We start from the raw sequence: 23253 nt of genomic DNA, 5'->3' as shown, positions 1-23253 counted from the left end.
TGAAGATGGAGTTATGGTTCTTGTGCACTGCACTTCCTCTCAATGTGCTTGACCATTGTATGAAGTTATATTGAATTCCAACCGTAAGTCTTCAAGTTATGCTCCGGACAAAAAAAGCAATGGAAAAGTAACAAAGGGCAATAACTCTGTAAAAAGTCAAGATGGAGTTATGGTTCTTGTGCACTGCACTTCCCCTTATTGTGCTTGACCATTGTATGAAGTTGTTTTGAATTCCAACCAGTCGTTTTTAATGTCATGCTCTGGACGAGGAAAAGTAACAAAGGGCAGTAACTCTGTAATAAGTCAAGATGGAGTAATGGTTCTTGAGCATTGCACTTCCTCTCAATGTGCTTGACCATTGTATGAATGAATAATGAATTCCAACAATTAGTCTTCAAGTTATAGTCCGGACAAAAGAATGCAATGGAAAAGTAACAAAGGGCAATAACTCTGTAATTACTTTAGATAGAGTTATGGTTCTTGTGCACTGCACTTCCCCTTATTGTGTTTGACAATTGTATGAAGTTGTTTTTAATTCCAACCAGTAGTTTTCAAGTTATGCCCCTGACAAGGAAAAGTAACAAAGGGCAATAACTCTGTAATTAGTCAAGATTGAGTTATGGTTCTTGTGCACTGCACTTCCTCTCAATGTGCTTGACCATTGTATGAAGTTATAATGAATTCCAACAATTTGTCTTCAAGTTATGGTCCGGACAAAAGAAAGCAATGGAAAAGTAACAAAGGGCAATAACTCTGTAATTACTTAGGTAGAGTTATGGCTCTTGTGCACTGCACTTCCCCTTATTGTGCTTGACAATTGTATGAAGTTGTTTTGAATTCCAACCAGTAGTTTTCAAGTTATGCCCCGGACAAGGAAAAGTAACAAAGGGCAATAACTCTGTAATTAGTCAAGATAGAGTTATGGTTCTCGTGCACTGGACTTCCTCTCAATGTGCTTGACCATTGTATGTAGTTATATTGAATTCCAACCATTAGTCTTCAAGTTATGCTCCGGACAAGGAAAATGCAACGGACGTCTGGACCGACCGACCGACCACCGACCACCGGGTGACTCCTATATACCCCCCCAAACTTCGTTTTTGGGGGTATAAAAATATACAAAGATGTCACTGTCATATACATTTATTATAGCACTTTCTACTTAAAAATACTTTATTTTACAATCAAAGACTTGCATTTATTTTCAAAACAAATTATACCTTAACTGTAGCCTCAAATAACACTTCTGGCTTATGATTAATAAATGGAATTATGAATACATCTACATGTAGCTCAACATATGTAAAAAGTAGTTCACCATGTCAAAATCTAGGTCATCATTCCATTTTGCATTCAAAACTGTACATGTGATCAAAGTTTCAAGACTGTAGCTCAACATACAAACCAGATAAAAATTCTCACAAACATTGTGAAAATTATGATAAAATGTGATTTCTAGAATGCTGACAAGCTTTTTCTATTACTTGACCCAGTGAACTATTTCTGACTCATGTGACCAAGTTTCATACTTGACCTGGAGGTCATCAATATGAAAATTGTCACCAATATTCATTAAGATTAGGCCTAAAATGTGGCCTCTAGAGTTATGACAAGATTTTTTCTCTTATTTGTCCCAGTTACCTAATTTTTAGACCAATCAAATTTTTTTGTGGTAAACATTTAACAATGGATGCTTCTGTTGTAGTTTGGGAGCATTCCAAATGTTACTAAGGAAAAATGTCGTTTAAAGATATTCCTTTCATTTGACCTATATGTAGGTTTGGACCAATAAAATTTTTATAAACAACTCTGCTAGTCTGAGATGCTGTTTAAACATTTTTATTTAATTTGATCTTGTGACCTAGTTTTAGGGCTAAACCAATTTCATTGAAAAATTTTGGGTACAATGCTTCTAGTGAAGTTTGGCAACATTCCACCAACTCCTATGGCAGGAGATGTTGTTTAAAGCATTTTCTATCATTGACAACTGACCTAGTTGTTTGATCAAATTTCTTTGAACAAATTTGGTAGACACAGACCCAAGGATGCTTGAGATGAAGTTTCGTAACATTCCAGCTCCTATTATGGAAAGAGATGTTGTTAAAATGATTTCCTTTAGCTTGACAAACTGACCTAGATTTTTGACCAATCAAATTTCTTTGCACAACTTTAGTAGACATCAACCTAAAGATGCTTCTGATGAAGTTTGGTAACATTCCAGGCAATAGTATGGGAGAAGTCACTTAAAGGATAGCCTTTAATATGACCTACTGATCTAATTTTGGGACAAATCAAAATTGATCAACTTTTGCAGGTGAAAGCCAGGAAGGCTCTGACCAAGTTTGATCAAATTCTGACTGATGGCTTGGGAGGAGATATCATTTGAAGCAATGGTACAGATGTGTGCATCGACGACGGACATTGTGAGGTCCCAAAATGTCACCATGTCACTTTGTGATTAGTGAGCTAAAATTGTGATCACTAGAGTCATAACAAAATTCTTCCAAGATATAACCGGATTACCTACATTTGTAGTTTTTGACCCTTAGTATGTGACCCTATCATTCACTTTTTGCAAGCTGAAATCAATGTCTGTTGCCAGGATCTTATACCTATCCAACCTGGATCATTTTTTTTACATGGCGCCTTCACTGCCGTTTGAAGTGATTTCACATCAATCTGGTTGTGCAGACCCGACCTATCCATGCTATCTAGCACACCTGTTCCAAACAGTTGGTAATTTAGGGTCAACCAAATAGCAACAATTGCCTCTGAAGTTATACATGTAGCATCCATATCGAACAGACTCACATCGCCTCCCTGTAGGAAAACATCTTCTTTTGAATCATACATTGTGACAGTAAATGTTTTCTTTCCAACAGCTATTGAAGGTATTAGTGTAACATCAGGATTTTCCTTATTTTTAAGAAATGAGAACGTGATTGTTTCTGCGAAAATCTGACAAAGTTCATTCTCTGTAAACACATCATTTTTTTCCCCTTCAATTGCAAACAAGGATTCCTTTTCAGACAATGATGAGATGGATGAAGCTACAGACAATGATGATGATACACGTGGTAAATCTCCCCCTTTCTCTCTACGAATCTCGCAGACATTTATAACTGGTAAATCAGCCATTATGATGTCTGTTCTACCATGCCAGCCACTTTCCCAACCTGAAAGAGTTTAAAATTTTCTTTTTCATTCAATGAAAATACATAAGATCATAATGCCACTTACCAACTTGCATTGTTTGTTTTTTTTGTAGAAATTTTAAACATACATTAAGTCTTTAAGTTGCTTTACTGTAAATACATTGTATATATATATTCTGTAAGTCTAACTTGACAACTGTCACAGTTTTTCATTACACTTAAAACACTGTAACATGATGCTAACTGTTTAGAAGATGCACCAAATTATGTTTCTTCATAGACAGCCTGGATAGATGAAACGGTTAGAGTGCGAGACTTGTCATGTTGTTTCTGTGGGTTAGATTCCCAGGGCTGGACAACTAAAGTTACTACAATCTATCGGATGAGACTTTAAACCAAGGTTCACTGTATGAGTGCTTAAAATTACACCTGGCATGCAAAAGAACCAGGAGAAGTTTCTGGAATTGGGATGTTTTTCTGTATCTTGCAGTAGATTAGTAATTTTAGATTTCAAATGCAATACCCCCTCCAAAATCTCTTCAGGAGGACTCGCCCATATAGATTGTCCAGTGGCGAGTATAATAAAGGCAATAACACACACACACATTTCTTCCTTCAAAACAGAACAGGTACTGACCTTTAATGGTTTAAAAGGTACACTTAACGAAACTTATAAGTACCCCAAAAACAAACTTGCATTAAACACGTGTTATTTTAAAAATATGCACATTAGATAATGATTATATATGTAATGCCCCAATTTGTCGTCTGCTCAAAATGAATTTATGCAAAATTAACCATGCGAAACCATACTTTGAGAGTGGTCGTTGAAAATCAAAAACGAGCATGTGCACTTCGTGCAACTGACCATAATGACCAATATAAACATGTATCAATAGAGTGTAGATGTGCCTAACATAACAAGGGGGCCATTGGTCCCAGGTCACTCACCTGAATACAGAATTATGATAAAACAAAACCAGGCCAAAACGTAGATCTTAACTCTAGGCCAAATAGTTTCCAATAATAAGATTTTTAAAGTTTTTTTCTATAAAAGTCTATGTAAAATCAAGTGACCCCCAGCGGGGCCAATATTGACCCTGATCCACTAGAGGATGCTACACACCAAATATCTAAGCTCTAGGCCAAACAGTTTCTGACAAGAAGGTTTTTAAAGTTTTTCCTGTATAAGTCTATGTAAAATCAAGTGATCCCTGGGCGAGGCCAATTTTGACCCTGGGATCATAATTTGAACAATCATGGTAGAGGTCCACTAGAGGAGGCTACACACCAAATATCTAAGCTCTAGGTCAAATAGTTTCTGACAAGAAGATTTTTAAAGTTTTTCCTATTGCAGAATTTTCAATAGAATTTAATTTTTTGAACAACTTTGAAAGGGGATCACCTAAGAATCATTTCTGTAAAGTTTGGTTACAATTGGCCATGTGTTTTAGGAGGAGATTTTGTTTTAACAAATTGTTGACGACGGACGACGCACGACAACGGACGGTGGGCCATCACAATACCTAACATTGAGCATGTTGTGCTCAGGTGAGCTAAAAACACAAAACATGGCTCGTATGTCTTTGCAAGAAGGTGCAATCGCTATTGGACTTTTAAAAGCCGGAGCGTCTCATGAGCAGGTATGTGGTTCAAAACCCATTGTTCGTTTTATTGCATTTCAGTGCATGCATTCTACGACAAGCCCGTTGCATTTCAGTATTATGTACCTTGTAATTCTTTGTTTTTTTTCTAGGTTGCCCGAAGAATGTTTGTTAACTTACAAAGAAGTCTATTACTAGACTGGCCTCAAAGTACAAACGTACCGGAAGTGTCACCAATCTTCCGAGGAGACCACGTGGTAGAGAGACAGCACGCAGACAAGACCGCTTTATGGTTTATAGCACCTCTGTCAGCCGAAGCGCACAGCAGTAGAAACAGCAAGGGGGACAATTGGGACTCACAGACAGCCAATCAGCAGCAACACAGTCCGATCGCGCCTCAGATCCGTTGGTATTCGTGCCAGACGGCGGTATCGGGGAATTGTACTGCGTGGACACCACCGTTAAGCGAGTGTCTGCTGGGCTCATCTGAGATTTACATGTGCGGTACTTGGCACAAGTCTTCTTTACCGACGAGTCCCGTTTCAATGTTCAGGGAAATGATGGGAGAACCCATGTGTACCGCCGACGTGGTGAGCGTTATGCTGATGCGTGCGTCGTAGAAAGAGATCAGTTCGGCGGCAGCTCTGTAATGTAATGGGCTGGAATATCACTCCACGTGAAAACACCACTTGTTGCAATTCAAGGGAACTTAAATGCAGCTTGTTACCAGCACGAAATTCTTAGCCCCGTTGCCATTCCCATTATTCAACAGAACAGGGGCATGACACTAATGCAAGATGGGTTAACAAGCCACACTGCACGCACTACACGGGCACTCTTGCAACAGCAGAATGTCAACGTACTGCCCGGGCCGTCAAAGTCGCCCGATCTCAACCCGATTTAGAACATATGGCCGGCGTGTCTACAGAGGCCCGAATGCACCCACCAACCAAAGAGAACTACACAACCGACTAATGCAAGAATGGGCTAACTTATCCCAATGGCTTATTTTAGAAATTTCATTAAGTCAATGCGATCACGGTGCTTAGCAGTAATTAACGCAAACGGTGGACATACTCGATATTGACTTCATAAGACTCTGATGCGAATTTGTGAACTGGTATTGATTTCGTTTTATGATCTTTTTAGTTAAGTTTGAGTTGTATATAAATGAATTTTTTGTTATGAAATGTTAAAAAATATGATTTAACTTAAGACAGCATAAGTTTTAAATATTTGCGTTAATCTTATCATAATTTATGCTGAAAACTATAACTGGGGTACTTATAAGTTTTGTTAAGTGTATATTGTAGTTTGAAAAATTCTCAAATTTTTACTATGCTTGAAATATTTAGGGTAATTATGTTTGCACCTGCAATGGTTATAGTTTCCCCACATTTGTAGATCAATTAGCACCTAATCATCATTTTACAAGTATATGATCACTTAATCATAAATATTGTATCAGTAGCTGACAGAACAAGAGTGGTCAGAAGTAACACACGCTCTACTATTCTCAGTACTGGATAGTAAAGGGGTATTATTCTGTGATAACCCTAACACATGTGTGAAGTTTCAAGTAAATACCTTTTGTGGTTGTGGAGATATGAACTTGCATGCAAAAACTAAACACATATCTTCCAAGTCCAAAAAGGGTCATAATTCAGTCAAAATGCAAGGCAGAGTTATGGGTCTTGGCAAGAGAGCTTACATTTTTACCTCAAATACATGCAAGAAGTTTCAAGAGAATACCTTCCGTGGTTGTGGAGATATGAACTTGCACCCAAAAACTAAACACAGATTTTCTAAGTGCAAAAGGGACATAATTCAGTCAAAATGTAAAACAGTGAGCTTACATTTTCACCCAGAACAAAAGTGTAAAGTTTCAAGTGAATACCTTCACTGGTTGTGGAGATATAGACTTGCACGCAAAAACTAAACGCAGATTGTATAAGTCCAAAAAGGGGCATAATTCAGCCAATGTGCATGACAGAGTTATGAGTCTTGGCAAGTGAGCTGACATTTTCAATCTTAATATATATTTCAAGTGAATACCGTCCGTGATTGTTGAGATATGAACTTGCATGCATTTATTAAATGCAGATTTTAGAAGTCCAAAAAGGGGCATAATTCAAATACAAAAAAGAACAGAGTTATGGGTCTTGGCAAGTGAGCTTACATTTTCACCCAAAATACATGTGTGAAGTTTTAAGTGAATACCTACAGTGGTTGTGGAGATATGAACTTGAACGCATTTACTAAATATTGCATAACGCAATGCCAAAGCCGACGCCAGGGTGAGTAGGTAAGCTCTACTATTCTTTGAATAGTCGAGCTAAAAATTAAGTGTTCCAAGATTCTGTTAATTGAAAGTAACTGAAAAATTATTTAAAAATTATGTGCCTTTTTTAAAAATTAATTAATCAATTTAATTATTTTTAATTCAAATCTTTCAATTAAGCATTAATGTTAATTGTTATCAAAAACTCTATTAATTAATGATTAATTAAATTATTAATATAATGCACCATTCCACTTTTTAACTGTGAAAATTTTAGCCCCACCTTTTCTATTCATGGCTAGGTCAACAGACTTTTCCAGTATTTTAAACAGTTACATGCAAATTGACTGACTGGCCATCCAATTGCTATACTGAGGAAATGGTTGACCTGGTTTACATAAAAGAACAAGTGCTTTTGTTTGTGATACTGTTTGTGAGCAGTAGCCCTGAATAGACTAGAACTATCACTGAATGCGATTCAATGTCCTTGACAAAAGACATCTTGGAAAGGTGGTTAAGGGAATAACTTAAGTGGCACAAATACATAAAAAGAAATTATCTCTGGTGAAAGAATGACTAATTATACAGGTAATGGTATAAATGTTATATGGTATTATCAAATCATGTTTGAAACAGTTACAAATAACCTTTCATTTTCCCAATGTACCAAACATTTTATAAGTCAATTTTTGACCTTCAAGTGTGGCCTTGACCTTAAGCTGGCACAAGGGTAAGATGGGTTCTGCACATCGCACCGTTGGGGTGAACATTTGAGTAAAGTTTGAAGAAAATCCTTCCATTGTTATAGAATTTATAGAGCAGACACAACATATTGTCTTGCATTGATTGTATGTAAATTTTAAGACTTAAAAAGGGGCATAACTTTGTCATAATGCAAAACAGAGTTATGAAACTTGACCTGAATATCTTATATGTGACATCTCATACATCTTTTAAGTTTTAAGCAAATACCTGTGCTAGTTTCAGAAATATTCAAGTACATGTTAAAATTTAAGAACATTTTCTAAGTCAATTTTTGACCTTCAAGTGTGACCTTGACCTTTAGCCGGCACAAAGGTGACATGGATTCTGCACATAACCTTGTTGAGGTGAACATTTGAGTAAAGGTTCCATTAGTATAGGATTTATAGAGCGGACATGACATGCTGTCTAATATTTGATTGTATGTTAATTTGAAGACTTAAAAAGGGGCATAACTTTGTTAAAATGCAATACAGAGTTATGAAACTTGACCAGCATATCTTAATTGAGACACTTCATATATATTTCAAGTTTCAAGCAAATACCTTTTCTAAATTCAGAAATATTCAATTAAATGTTAAAATTTAAGAATATTTTCTAAGTTAATTTTTGATCTTCAAGTGTGACCTTGACTTTAAGACGGCAAAAGGTTGACATGGGTTCTGCACATCCCCTTGTTGAGATGAACATTTGAGCCAAAATTGAAGAAAATCTTTCAATTAGTGTAGGACTTACAGAGCGGACACGACATACTGTCTAATATTACATTGTTTGATATTTGACCTTCAGTTGTGACCTTGACCTTGAGCTGACACATGGGCAACATGGGTTCTGCACATCCCCTTGTTGAGGTGAACATTTGAGCAAATGTTGAAGAAAATCTTTCAATTAGTGGAGGACTTACAGAGCGGACACGACATAATGTCTAATATTTCATTGTTTGATATTTGACCTTCAAGTGTGACCTTGACCTTGAGCTGACACATGGGCAACATGGGTTCTGCACATCCCCTTGGTTAGGTAAACATTTCAGCCAAGGTTGAAGAAAATCTTTCAATAAGTGTAGGAGTTACAGAGCAGACACGACATACTGTCTAATATTTCATTGTTTGAAATTTGACCTTCAATGGTGACCTTGACCTTGAGCTGACGCATAGGCAACATGGGTTCTGCACATCCCCTTGTTAAGGTGAACATTTGAGCCAAGTTTGAAGAAAATCTTTCAATAAGTGTAGGAGTTACAGAGCAGACACGACATACTGTCTAATATTTCATTGTTTGAAATTTGACCTTCAATGGTGACCTTGACCTTGAGCTGACGCATAGGCAACATGGGTTCTGCACATCCCCTTGTTAAGGTGAACATTTGAGCCAAGTTTGAAGAAAATCTTTCTATAAGTGTAGGAGTTACAGAGCGGACACGACATACTGTCTAATATTTCATTGTTTGATATTTGACCTTCAAGTGTGACCTTGACCTTGAGCTGACACATGGGCAACATGGGTTCTGCACATCCCCTTGTTGAGGTGAACATTCGAGCCAAGTTTGAAGAAAATCCTTCAATTGGTATAGAATTTATAGAGCGGACACGAAAATGGAGACGGACCGACCGACCGACCGACGCGACAAAGCGAATCCATTATAGCCCCCCCCCCACATTTTGTGGTGGGGGTATAAAAAGAGGGGGCTTGAATATTTACATGCAAAAAGTAGAAAGGTCCACTGCTCACAAACAGTATTACAAAGAAAACCATATGTGTTTTTCAAGCCTTAGAGAGGTGGCAAACCAGGTGAAGTTAACTACTATAGGACACCAGACTATATCACAACAGTTGAGCTTAACTAGCTTACCAAAGCTTGTGTCTCCTTGCTGACCACACAACTTGTCATGACCTACACAAGGACATTCCTCTGAAGTATCATATGCTCCACCAATATCATAGAGGTAGGAAGATGACGGAGCTAGTTTGCTGAATATATGTTGTGCAAGAACCAAAGTCCATGGCCATTCTTTAGAGGTTTTTGAAATTTCTTCAAGGGCTTTGTATTCTGAAAAAAAAGCACATTACAACAATGGGAAAGAAGTCTGATGTACTAGACAAGATATGGAATCACAAGGACACATAAAAATTATACTATCTTACTTTTGGAATGATATATATATTACATGATATTAGTATTTATTTGTTATATATGTAAATAATGGCACTTAGCGGCCATCTTACCAATTCAATTCAATTAATACCAGATTGTTATTATCACATGATTACAAAATTATGAGTACATGGGTTATTTGTGAACCACAATATGTAAAAACAAACATTGTGCAATTTGCCATGAGCGCAATTCAAGATCTCTATATGTCTGCAAATATAGGATCCGCGCTGCTTCCTTATTATTAGTTTGAAACACCAATGTACCTAAATGGTAAAAGTCAAGATGTACCCACATACAAATGTTTCTAATAATTTTTTAATAGTATTAAATGAACTTTTAAGTATAGTGAATAATTTGTGATGTATATAGGATTCTTTGTATATTTAATTAATGTCTCCAAATATGAGTAGTTGAGATGTACCCAGTAAAACTGTGCTTTAGTCAAGATTTAACCATGTATAAAAATGTTTCTAATTAAGAAAAATTAATACATTTCATATTAAATTAATTATATTTTTAGGCAATAAATAATTTGAGATACACAGCATTTTTGTATTATAATATTTAATAAATGTACCCATTGGAATAGTGAAGATGTACCCAGTAAATCAAGCCTGCTACACAGTACCAGATATTGGGTGTGAAAAATAACCATAATCACTTCTTTAAAAATTTAGTTCTTAATTTATATTTGTAATGACTTAATAAACTGAATTAAATTTAAATCAGATAAATGGTTATAAGATATTTTTAAATGTTCTGCTGCAATTACGTTATTAACCAACAAATTCCATTTAAACATTAAAAACTATTACATTCTATACATAACATCTGTCAGTATTCACTCTAATTACTTCCAAAATTATGTCTGTTCATAAATATCTTTCCTTTGCCAAAAGGTCAGTTATAGTGATATGGCATATTGCAATTATTTATTATATAAATATATTATACTTATTAAGATGCAAAAATTAGTGTTGTGCTTTCAATACCAAACAATTCACACAATTCTATAAGGATAATGCAGGCTTTTTCATATTATAGCATCTGCAGAAACCCAAGGGATTGGTTGGTGCCATAGCCAGTAGGATGAGGGACCAACGTATCCCAAGGGTTTCTGCAGTTGTTTTCACACGAAACAAACATGTGTTAACGCTATTCTAGCATAAAAATATGCGGAAAACTGACATTTCTAATGCATTGCAAATCAACGTCACTGATTGTCCAATCATTACGTAGGAACATCAGCTTTGTTTATGACATTGATGTAATTTCCGTTTTAAGCCTGCAGTTGCAGGGCCGCAATACATCTGGAACGCTAATATCTAAATAGGTGCGATAACAGCACGTGAGCGCGAGAATCTCTCTGTTAACACACCATTTTTGTCCTGTTAAAACACCCAAAAAAATTAGCTCTTTTATGCTAGAATAAATGTTTGTTCCAGTTATACTAGTCTATGAAGACTATTCATTTTACTATTTCTATTTAATCATTAATGGATTCTCCCTGTTGATTTGTAGGAATCATGTGACAGTAATTCGCATATTCTCTGCCTTTCCTGTCAAACTTCGGGAGGGGGTTAAACTGATAATTAGTTTTGGTCTGCTTCCTGCAACTTGCATAGAAAATCACATAGGTGTGAAATCCTTTGATCTGGAAAATAGAAGCTGGTCAAAAAGCACATTTGACTTTGTTTAGGGTATATAGGTTTGCTGGGAAAGTTAGGCCAGTCTCAATTTAATTCTAGCTGAGAAAGGATAAGATATAAATAAATAATAAATGTATTGGTGGAATTCTTTAAAAAAGGATTTTAACGTGGTGGATTTGAAAACATTACACAGGGTCACTTTAACTACTTTTGTTCCTACTATTTACTGCTGTTCATTGTTGTGACACGCAATTTTGTTACATGTATGTATGAAACAGATGTATGATCTTCTGGGACAAGTACTGACAGTTATAAGATACCCTGGAATTTATATGAATTCTACATGTTGGTCAAAATGTTACATTAAACAAAAACCTAAAAATACATGGATTTTATAATTCATTGATTAAAATTAGTCTGATTGCATATCAAACTTATTCTCTGTTGATTTGATGCTTTAGCATCAAAACTTTTACTTGTTTCAATTGAACCCCTGCTTGGTAATCCATCTGTGCCACTATGCCAACACCCATGTAGTCCAACTAATTAGACTTGTCAAAGAGACACCGAGATAATTTTGGACGGGCGCTGTCTTTTTTCCAACGTTTGACAGTAAGAAAAAAAAGTCTGTAAAATGGTTCAAACCGTTCACGCCGAATTAATTAAGCTAACACCCATGTGTCTGTGAGCTACATATGTCAGGAAAATGCTGTGTTGAAATTTCTTATAAGCAAATAATATCTTTTTGCATATAAAATAAATACATGTCTAGACTAACCATTTTCCATGTTCTTGAAATACAAGAACAGTCGCTTGAAAGCAGCTTGGATCTCCTCGTTTTCAGGTATCTGAGGATTATTTGGTTCTGAGTCTATAAATGCACTAAGTTTATCCACTCCTTTACGAAATAATTGACCGAATGTAAACATTCGGTCGACATCAGGCATTTCATCAGACTCTCTAAAATAAGCCTTCGTAAATGAACACGCATCTTCCAGGTTCGTCCGTTTTATTTTGCAACTTCTGAAAATGCAATGTTGTGCTCCACATTTTACAATATCTAACCCAAATTTAAGGCGACGTTTTGCATAAGAATCTGAAAGAAAGTTCTCAAAAACATCCGGCAATGCAACTTTTATCTTCTTCTTGACCGGCTCCCCTTCCGCCATGTCCTAAATGTTACCGATCGTTCTGTTGAGAGACGCTTTAGACAGACCCAAATGTTACGGGATCCGGAATATAATTCCGTACTAGCCGTACATCATACCGTACACTTTGTGTCAATAGCGGTAAATCAAATAAGATTTGTTATATTTTTTTCATTTAAAATTCAATAATTTCAGGATCAGATTACTGTATGATATAGATTCTCATTCCGTGGTGGACCTTATTTTGAGAATAGATATACTGGTTGACGTCCTACGTAGATTGTAAGAAGGCATTGGTACAGCAACCAGCCCGTGGACAATTTTATAGAACATCAGTAGCCTGGTATCACACCTTCTGTTTCCAAGGGAACGCCACCCTAACTGTTCTAGCATGCTTGTGACACTACTATAGCTTGAGTAGACACTAGTAACACATCGAGCGGCCCTGCGCTGGACTATCTCGATCTTTGGATATTTTGCTGTGTATGGGGACTCTACACGTACTGAGCTTTATATACAATACTCCAGCAAATTCCCTGATATTTTGATGTTTGGTGATGATGTTGCGCTTGATGAAATTAAGAGTTTAACTTGCTGTTGTGGTGACCTGATTAATGTGTTTATTCCAACTTAAATCTGAAGCCAGGTATTTGGTATCACTGTCTCAAGGACTTGCCCATGCAGTGTGTATGTGGACTACTCTGACAGATCAGCGAAAGTGAACTATTTAATTTGTTTTTGTTTTTGGATTATAACAGAAGACGCATAACCATTTCGGGGTGTTCATTTTTGTGTCGCCTACTATACAATGTAGCGGCGACATATAGGGATCCCCTCTTCGGCGTTTGTCCGTCTGTCTGTCTGTCCGTCACAAAAGTTTGTCCGGACTACTCCTCAGAAACTACTGGTGCAATTTCAACCAAACTTTACAGGAATGATCAGTACCAAGTCTAGTCGTGCATATTGATGGCATTTAATGGTTCGATGATTTTTTAAAGAGTACGTTATGGCCCTTTAATGATTTTTAGTTTTTAAAGTTTGTCCGGACTACTCCTCTGTAACTATTTGTGCAATGTAAATGAAATTTTGCAGGAGTGATCGATAGGTCAAGCACTTACACATATTTAACGGATTTCTTGGTTATATGATTTTTGACCGAGTTATGGCCCTTGAATAAAAAACTTAATTTTTCCATTATGTTTACATTATAGATAGGACTAAAATTCTTAAGTATTTAAGATATCAACTTGAAATTTTATATGATTATAGCTGTTGAGAAAAATTGCAGAGACAAAGAATGATAATACTAGGTGGTCCAATTGTTGAATTATCTCCGTTTGTTTCTGACTTTGTTAAGAAAATAACTCTGAAAGTATTCAAGATATCAAGTTGAAATGTTATAGGATTATAGACCTCATTTAGTAAAGGTGCACTAATAAAGAATAATAACTCTGGTTGGTCCAATATTTGAATAACCTCCCTTTGTTTGAAAACTTTGTTTAGAATATAACTCCAAAAGTATTCAACTTTAATATATCAACTTGAAACATTCAGTTTAGTTATTACTAACCTTGTACATTCGATTTAGTTATTTCAAAAAAGGTTATGTGTCTGTTGAATTATGTATGCGCTTAAATAAGTCTTAATAATGATGCATCTGAACGTTGTGTTTCATGTGAGATTTTAATACTAGTAATTCATGAGTGTAAATGTATAATTGCTTGTGTGCTATTTGTAATTTTTCTGTTTCCTTTTATTTCTTCTTGAAGGTCATTTCAAACAGGGTATGTAAACACGTGACCTGTGATGTCACGCGCATCTGGTAAGTTGACGTTTATTTTCACCAATATCTTTTTAAATACTAGAGAATTTTACATATAAAGAAGCGCTGAAGAGCTATAGGTTAAATAAGACTTAACCTAAACGGAATGTTTCACTCTACACGTATATGTAATTGGCATTTTTGACACAAAAACTTTCATGGTCCTGCCAAACTTTTTTTTAACCTATTCAAAGCCATACTCGAGTACATATATATTTTATTATGCATTGTATGTTTCCATAGTAAATTTTCTTATATTTCTATTTTAAGGTTTAAAAATATTTAAGTTTTCTAATGAATGTCAAATAAACCTGCCACGAATCAAGAGTAAAAAGAATGCAGACTACATGTAGTTTTATCATAAAAGTATATGTATTTGAAACAACAATAACATTATTTTTTAATTTAATGTTCGGATTTACATGCAGTTTTGATTTTTTTACATTTATATATGGACTTTATTGAGATACCAGAATGTGTTCATGAACTTTCAGGATTAGATGTACTTGTATATAATGATAAAAAATAATGTTACAACGTTTTAGTATTATGCAAGGTGTTTTATTTGTGATCCTTATTTCTGCACCTGGCCGCTTTCATAATAGATTCATAATGCTATGTTTAGATTTATCTAAAATAAAGGAACACCCTAACGTTTCTCCTTTTCTACATAGAAAAGGCTTCAATTATGACTCTAAAATCATGTAAAGTTGTTTTTTTTATTTCAAATCTGTTCATTAATCTAAAAACAAATGCCTTCCCTGTCTATGTACAAAAATGGAGAAATTGTAGGGTGTGTTTAATGTATTTTTTGGAACTCAATGTATGTCCTGTAGCTATATCAATGAGTATTTTTGATTTTATTATTCAGTAGCTGATTTAGCATATAAAATAAATAACACGAGACTTATTTTATGCCTTTCACCTATGGTGGTAGGCTATATCCCCTTTTGTATACTAAAAACTTGCAAACGTGTTGAAGGATATCTAAAACCACAACCCATCGTTCAGTCCTGACTGAGAATACGACAAGAACCTCTATGAACCACGTGCTTTCCCGTAAATACATATACATATCTTGTAATAAAACAAACTTCCTGGCGTTTTGTAGGAGTTTGCTGCAAATACACGTAATGTTGTCGGACAAGTCTAAAAATAGATGTACAATTAATATGGAGCAATACGAAGAAACTCTGGAGTAACTGTGAAAGAAAGTCCAATTTCATTAAAAATATTTAGCATCTTTATACGTCAGTTTACCTGTCACTCAGTTACTTATTCCGACATTGATCAGAAACTCATCACTGAAATGCAACTGTTTGCATAATTTGCTACTCTGCTGGATACAGTACTTTCAGAAATCAATGTTATCTGATTAATGTTTAAAGGTATCTATTTGAGATTTTAGACATGAAACAGATTTATTTGATATGTTAGCAGTTGATTATTAACATATAAGTTCATTGAGCGCTTAATGTATGTAAGATTCTGACTCAATATGTAATTTTCTCATCCAAGTTGCACAACAGTTGCAGAATTATTCTATCATAAGTATTTATTTAATTAACATATTAATCCTAGGAAATCATATGAAAAGTATAATGATTGTATTATATTCATTTAAGATTTACATTGACTTTAACATTAAAAGCAGGAATTCATGATATATAACAAGTTTGTCAAATTAATATTTCTTGGTTGTGCAATCAGGATAGATAAGGGGAGGTAATTAAAAATTTACAAACTGGTAATACTGTTTCATGTCACAAATCTCAAATATATACCTTTAAAGGGAAAGACAAGGTTAGAATAAAAACTTGATTTCAGAAAAAGAATACTATAAATAATATGTCTGCAAATTTTCTGCCGCCAAATAATAATATTAAACGAATGATAACAAAATTTAAATCGCTAAATCAGCGATTTCTACAAATCAGTAAGCGCGGCCATGTTTGTGTATTGGCCGTATAAAAACAGGTGCGCGTGATGTCATTTCCCCACATCTTTAGATTCATGATAAATCTAGTTGAATCGTAAGGAAATATTAATGACCAGACAATTTAATTTTCACAGGAGGTGTAGAGGAAATATCAAAAAAAATAAATAAATAAAAAATAAAGAAACGCACGGCTAGCCAAAAGTTCTAGCCGTACGTGAGTCACGAACGACTAGCCAGGACGCACTGTATGTACGTATTGTCTAGCCGTACTGCACTTTTCAAAATTATATGGAAGTCGAACGTTATAAAATTGTTGATTTTCATGCTTATCATTTGTTGTTTTATTTGTATGAATTATTAAATCATTTTTGTTAATTCTAAGCACATGGATCAAATAAAAAATGATCGAAGTGGAATAAATAAATAAAAAGAACATGGAATAAAAAAAAACATAAAACATAAAAACATAAAAGCACAGTCAATCAATTCATTAGCCTTAATTAAAACCTATCCAGGGACTGACAATAGAATTTTAGAATGCCTTTCACGGAACATGCAAACTTTCCTTGATGGACAAACTTCTATACAGTACCGTCGGTAATTGTCGCAATTATCAAGAGCCTAACAACAATCATTTTCAGTGTTTGTTGTTTTTTTTTTTCATATAAAAGGTGTCGAAAATTAAACTTAATGAAACAAAAAAGGATTATTATCAAGATTTTGTGAACTATTTCAATTGGTGTAAATGCAAGCAAAAGCTATTTTTTCTCGACATCTTGCGATGACAAAGATCGATATATATAGCGATCGAGGCGATTAATCTCTAAAAAGTTAACATCCAAAGACAATTAATGCTGTTTCTTGGTTAAAATCCTCGCTTAAAGTCATAAAATAGCATATGCATTTTCGACTTCCATAAAATTTTGAAAAGTGCCGTACGGCTAGCCAATACAGCGTGTCCTTGCTAGTCGTACGTGACTCACGTACGGCTAAAACTTTTGGCTAGCCGTACGGGCCCGTACGCTAGCCACTTCCATTATAAAAACCCTACTAAAACGTACGTGTTCTTAATAGTACATATAATTAAATTTTTGCAGTTTGATTCTGGCTTTAAAATTTAAAGGTGTGAACATATGTTATAATTGATGTACACATTTCAAAAATATAAGCAACTCTTTTGAAAAGTAAATTGTTAACATGTCTGTCAACGTATGATGCTGCGCATCGTAATCGTAGCCTAATATGAACTGCAGGCAAATCATTTTTATTGGCTGCTCAAAAGTCTAATTTGCATAATTTATTCACACAATTGCTGGTTCTTACTACTTATGTCTAATACTGCGCATTGTCCATTTTAATTGCTCCTAATTTGCACCAAATGCTTCTGTCACGCTGTGTACTGACGATTTTTATTGCTCCTTGTATGCCTCGGTGCCGACAGACCGTTTGATCATGCACAATGTTGCCCTGATTGGTTAATCACCCTTGTCAAATATTCTAATGACGAAATAGACATCTGTTTTTTTTACGCTTCATCAGTGAACTGAATGACCTGAGGGGGAATTAGGTTCCACACCTGTCAAATTATACTGTAGAAAATTACAGCACGTCATAAAATAGCAACACATTTTTTTTCAGTTACCAATAATCATTTTAAATATTAAGTAGATTTATGATTTTTTTGTTTTATTGGATTAAATTTACGGTAGTAGAAATGCGTATCTGTCGGGGGAAAGGAATTTGGTAAGTAGATATATATTGGATTTAGTTGATATTTTACCTGAAAAAAGATACATGACCGGCGATGTACCCTATTTGGACAGCTTGTCTAGCGAAAATTAAGTACAAAATAAAAGGATATATCGTCAATTTGAAGAAATTTCTCATAGTACCCAAATTAAATTTATGGTCTATCGTTGAAAATTAAGCAGTCATTGCTTAAATCATGTGGTGGGATCATCAGCAAGCTTGAATATCGGAGAAATAATAATTAATGTCGCGGCGTCTTCAATTAATTAATTAAAGCAATTCAGTTCCATATGATGTTTTCATAAATAATATATAATGTACGCAATAAAATTAATAAGTTCTTCATCAAGATATATTTCAGTTGTTCCAGCGTGTACACCTATACCGGAAGTGGGTATAACACGTCACAATCTCGGTCTCGTCTGTCTCGCGAGAATGACAGAACGCCAAAATGGCGGCGCCCATGAACTTATTTCTCAAGTAAAAAATAGTGTCTTAAAACATGAATTTCTCTCTTATAGGGTTGATGTCAATAGTAAAACTGTCATGGTTCCTCTTTTTAAATGATGAATATTTATATTAGACAGACATCAATCCATCCATTCCTATTCCTTTAAACAATCTGGACAATGCTCTTAGTACAAGAGGACTGATATCGTGGTCAACTAATACATGTTCTTCCGCTTACGCTTTTGTAATCCAAAATTTTAATCACTAACACGTTACCAGTAATTTAACACATGTATGATGTAAACATTAACTGAGTGACTTAATTCCAAGTGTAGACGCTTTCCGAAGTGCACAATTTCTTGGGAAACTTTACAGCGTTAAACGTGTACATCATATCAACAATAGGGTCTTTAATTATCGCTCAGCTAGACATCTGGGCCAGGTCAATTTCGTCAAGGGATCATGATTTTGAACATAATACTATGCGTCATTAAAAGTCAAATACCATTGTTCTATATAATAGAATGCCTTCCGGATTATTGAAAGATAATTTTGCAAAGATTATCCCGTGAAATTTCGGGTAATCTACAGAGGGGAGTAAATTTGACGGATGAGCAAATTAGTTTCTTTTCATGAAAGTAACGTATAAACAGAAACATACACATGTACAAATTCATCCCCATCCTACCTGAAATTACGTGTACAGTTTGTGGAAATAAAGCAAAGAAAATTGAATGGGAGATATTCATCAGCATCTCAAGTTCACAAGCCTTAGAGATGTCGATTGCAAAATTCATTAGACGTTTACGATTTGACGAAACAAATGCAACTCACCGAAGCGCTTGTCAAAAATCAATAAATTCGCCCATTGCCCGCACTTACAACAATGTTTGTTTCATGTCACCAAGTACGGCGGTTCTCTTTGATAGCAGCGTAGTATAAAGTTGCAGTTTGTAACGAACGAAACACACTATTTAAAAATAGACGCAAATTTCATAGACTTGTCTATGACCCTATACCACTATCTGGGCATTTTATGAAATTTATATCTTTTTATTTTTTTTTATTAGGGAACATAAATGTGAAAAGATGCATCTGGTTCATTTGATATCTTAAAATGTTAATTATTTCTACTCATATAATGTAAACATGTTTCAGTTATAGAGAGTGCTATTTTTAGATTTAATTCAATACGCAGCATATATGTACATAATAATATTATAGTGTAACGGACTAATCAATTTACAGGGACTGCCGGTTGTAAAGACACGGTTTCCAAATAAGTCACATTTAGTGAGGATTTTATGTGTTTAAATTAATTACTGAAATAAAACGAACATAACTATCAAACCTTGCGTGATCAAATGGGTTGAAATGTGTGGAGTCTATTTAACACGCAGCTCCAGCCGGTGGGGTGGTTTTGACCCCCCGGTGCTGCTTTTAAATTCGTAACACCCGAGGTTTGCCAAAATTATCTTTCCTGTCCGGCGCCATATAACCTAAACTGTGTTGCGGTGCCGTAAAACCCAACAAATCAATCATAATTCATGTTAACTTTTGGTATGCTTAGGGTGAATATAACATGCAACCATTTCAAACAGCTTGGAACCAGACCAAAGTTCGAGAACCTCGTCGCCTGACCAGATCCCAGGCTGCCTGAACGCCTTTTCGCAGAGTCTCAAAAATACTGTATTGTTTTGTTATTAAATACTAGTAAATAATATTATTTTAAAAATTCGAAAGATCTAGTGTATTTAAACATTTTTTATTTTGTTAAAAAAATTTAGGGATTTGCCGATTAAAAGGGCATGGGCTTGAATTTTGCTTTATACACCTTTCTTTACGAAAAAAAAGAAAAAAAATGCCTAAAAGTTACGCAAAAATTTGAACCAACACCACATTGTTATTTTTACCAAAGCGTAACCGGGGAACGAAAAAATACAAAAAGGGAAACGTTTGTAAAACTAAGACTTAAAGCAGAATGGTTGTCTCTATATCAAAACTGTCGACATACCAGTATTTATGTTGTAGTATAAATGCCGCGTCAATATGTGTTAAAATAGCGGCATATTTAGTTTTGGAAGCCGGGACTACACGTACTTACCTATATATACAATTGCACTTATTTTGCATTAAAGTGCCAAACGGCAAGATTATGGGACATGTACACTTTTACATACACTTCTGGTTTTATTTGCAAAAAATGTGTGTTCACAGTTTCGGGATACTTTTGCACGACGATGCTATCTGACTTCATAGATAACTTATAAATTTTCATTTCTAGTTATTGCGGGAAGTCATAAAATTAGCTGTAATTTTCGATAATTACGGTAAACAAAATAAATCTGTTGTAATTCATTGGATAAACAAAAGCTAAAAATATATCACAAAAAAACTAATTCGAATATTTTAATTTATAAAAAGTTCCACAACTCGCAATGCATTTTAGCTGATGATACCAGAAATCGAAAATATATGACCTTTTCTTGGTAGGACCAGAGCTGCATCAGTACTAAGGGTGTAGTAATTAAGTACCAGTACCAGTACCTGGCAAATTATGCAGTACCATTACCAGTACCAGTACTAGACTTTAGCTCGGTACTGCAGTACCAGTACTTTTTTTGGTGAAGTAATTAAGTATCAGTACCATTACTTTTATATATTCATCAAAGTTTGAATAAACACAGTGTCAAACAAATAATTGCAAGTATTATTCAGCAAAGAAATAAAATCACTTTAAAGTTAACATAACATATTTACAACTTTATAGTTTTAACATACTTTTTACAAACAATATTTACAACATATATTCATGTCATATCTAATTGTTTAGTAACCAGTCAACTGTATAAATACAATGCAAACATCTTTCATTTAAAACACAACAGTTTTTTGTTGCCTTTCACACCTTCACACCTCTGTTCAATTTATACCAAAGTAAATAACAACTTTTTATGGTGCTAACAATATCACTTTTTTCACTTGAAATGGGTTTATTTAGAATAGAAGAAATTAATAAGTGTTTATTTTGCTCTTTTACTAGTAAATACAAAGTAATAAAAGATTTCAATAAGGATATTTTAGGGTAAAGAGTTATTTAGTCTGTTTATCTTAATTTAATTTTTACTTAAAGTCTTTGGTGCTTTTTATGATGAATACTATGTTAACATTTGAATGAATATTGCAGCAAATTATCTTTAGATTTGATAACTTACTTTTTCACAAAAATAAAATATAGTTAATGTAATTTACAGCTTTATTTTATGAGAAAAAATTGATGCTATTTTTAATTTTTTATCAAAACCAAAAGTACTGGGTAATGCAGTAGCAGTACCACTTTTTAAGACAGTAATGCAGTACCAGTACCAGTAGTAGCAAAATTTTGTAAGAGTAATTCAGTATCAGTACCAGTACTTGCAAAATCACTGCAGTACGTACTGCAGTACCAGTACCAGTACCAGTAATGCAGCTCTGGGTAGGACCCCAGTATATAATTCTACTGACTATTGAGAGCTCTAGTTTTATCTTCACTTGTTCGTTCTTAACAGAAATTCGATTCATTTTTTTTTTCCTGTCCACAATGATTGAACGCTACTGTAAAGAAATTTCAAAAATAAAAATATTTATAGATCTCTCGATAGCGGACTCGGTTTTATTGAAGTGCGTGGGCCCACATATATACATGTAAAGTGTAGCTGACACAACCTCTCCTTATTTGGAAAGTCTCGAAACAGCGATTTTAAAGGCGGGGCTTTGGTGGTACGTTTATCGGGTTTTGACAGGCATATCGACGGGTTTCGTTTTTCACGCTACAGTGTAAAGCTAATCAATTTTGCAAGCGGTAGTAGTAATAACGGATGAGGTCTAGAATAGAGCTGTGTTTTCCAAGGAACAACATCAATTTTTGGTTAGGTAAACTGCCTGCGTAAGAAAGTTGAAATACTGAAAACAGGCGTTACACCCATTCAAGTACAAGTTATCGTATTTTTTGACATGTAAACTCCCTGTTATCTAACGTTTCGTCAGTACCAGCAGCCAGCAGGTCAACACAATTTGATTAATTCTTTTTGCGAATGACATGAATTATCAGGCGTGATTTAATTAGCTGTGTAAAAGGTATGGATACAAAATATTATACATGTATTACTTAAGGTTATGACAAGTTTGACCATTCCAGTATAATTTAAACTACATGTACTTGGTCTAACTACCAAGCGGACTAAACTTTTATGACAACGTTTGCGCTAGTTGTGTTCTTTGTAAGGATGTTTGTCATGGAGAATACAGGTAAGATAGATAGAAAAGCTGGTTGTGCTGTACTACATCTACAGTGACAGCTAAATGGTACATTCATGTAATACCACGGCCTTAAAACTGTGTGTAAAAAGTACAGGGACTTACGTTGTACCTTACATAACTGGTGTTGACATTAAACGTCACTCATATGTCATTGCCGCTAATTTTGTTCTCGTATATAAACAGAAAGGGTCAATACATGGAATATTTTAGATTTTAAAGATACAAAAATTCTACTTG

The 23253-nt window shown here is 34.7% G+C and overlaps 1 protein-coding gene across 1 annotated transcript; it reads right to left on the bottom strand.

Moving 5' to 3' along the window:
* Window positions 1-1127: 1127 nt before the first annotated feature.
* LOC132732165 (uncharacterized) lies at window positions 1128-12831 on the bottom strand. Its single transcript, XM_060718533.1, has 3 exons — window positions 12388-12831; window positions 9655-9852; window positions 1128-3176 (listed from the first exon to the last, which is right to left on the bottom strand). The coding sequence occupies exons 1-3, from the start codon at window positions 12776-12778 to the stop codon at window positions 2566-2568; spliced, it is 1200 nt and encodes a 399-aa protein (XP_060574516.1). The 5' UTR covers window positions 12779-12831; the 3' UTR covers window positions 1128-2565.
* Window positions 12832-23253: the final 10422 nt, after the last annotated feature.

This window comes from Ruditapes philippinarum, unplaced genomic scaffold (assembly GCF_026571515.1).
Source record: "Ruditapes philippinarum isolate M1 unplaced genomic scaffold, ASM2657151v2 ctg543_1_1_1_1, whole genome shotgun sequence".
Lineage (NCBI taxonomy): Eukaryota > Metazoa > Mollusca > Bivalvia > Venerida > Veneridae > Ruditapes > Ruditapes philippinarum.
Note: the sequence above shows the minus strand (reverse complement) of the source record. Positions and strands in the feature narration are given on the sequence as shown.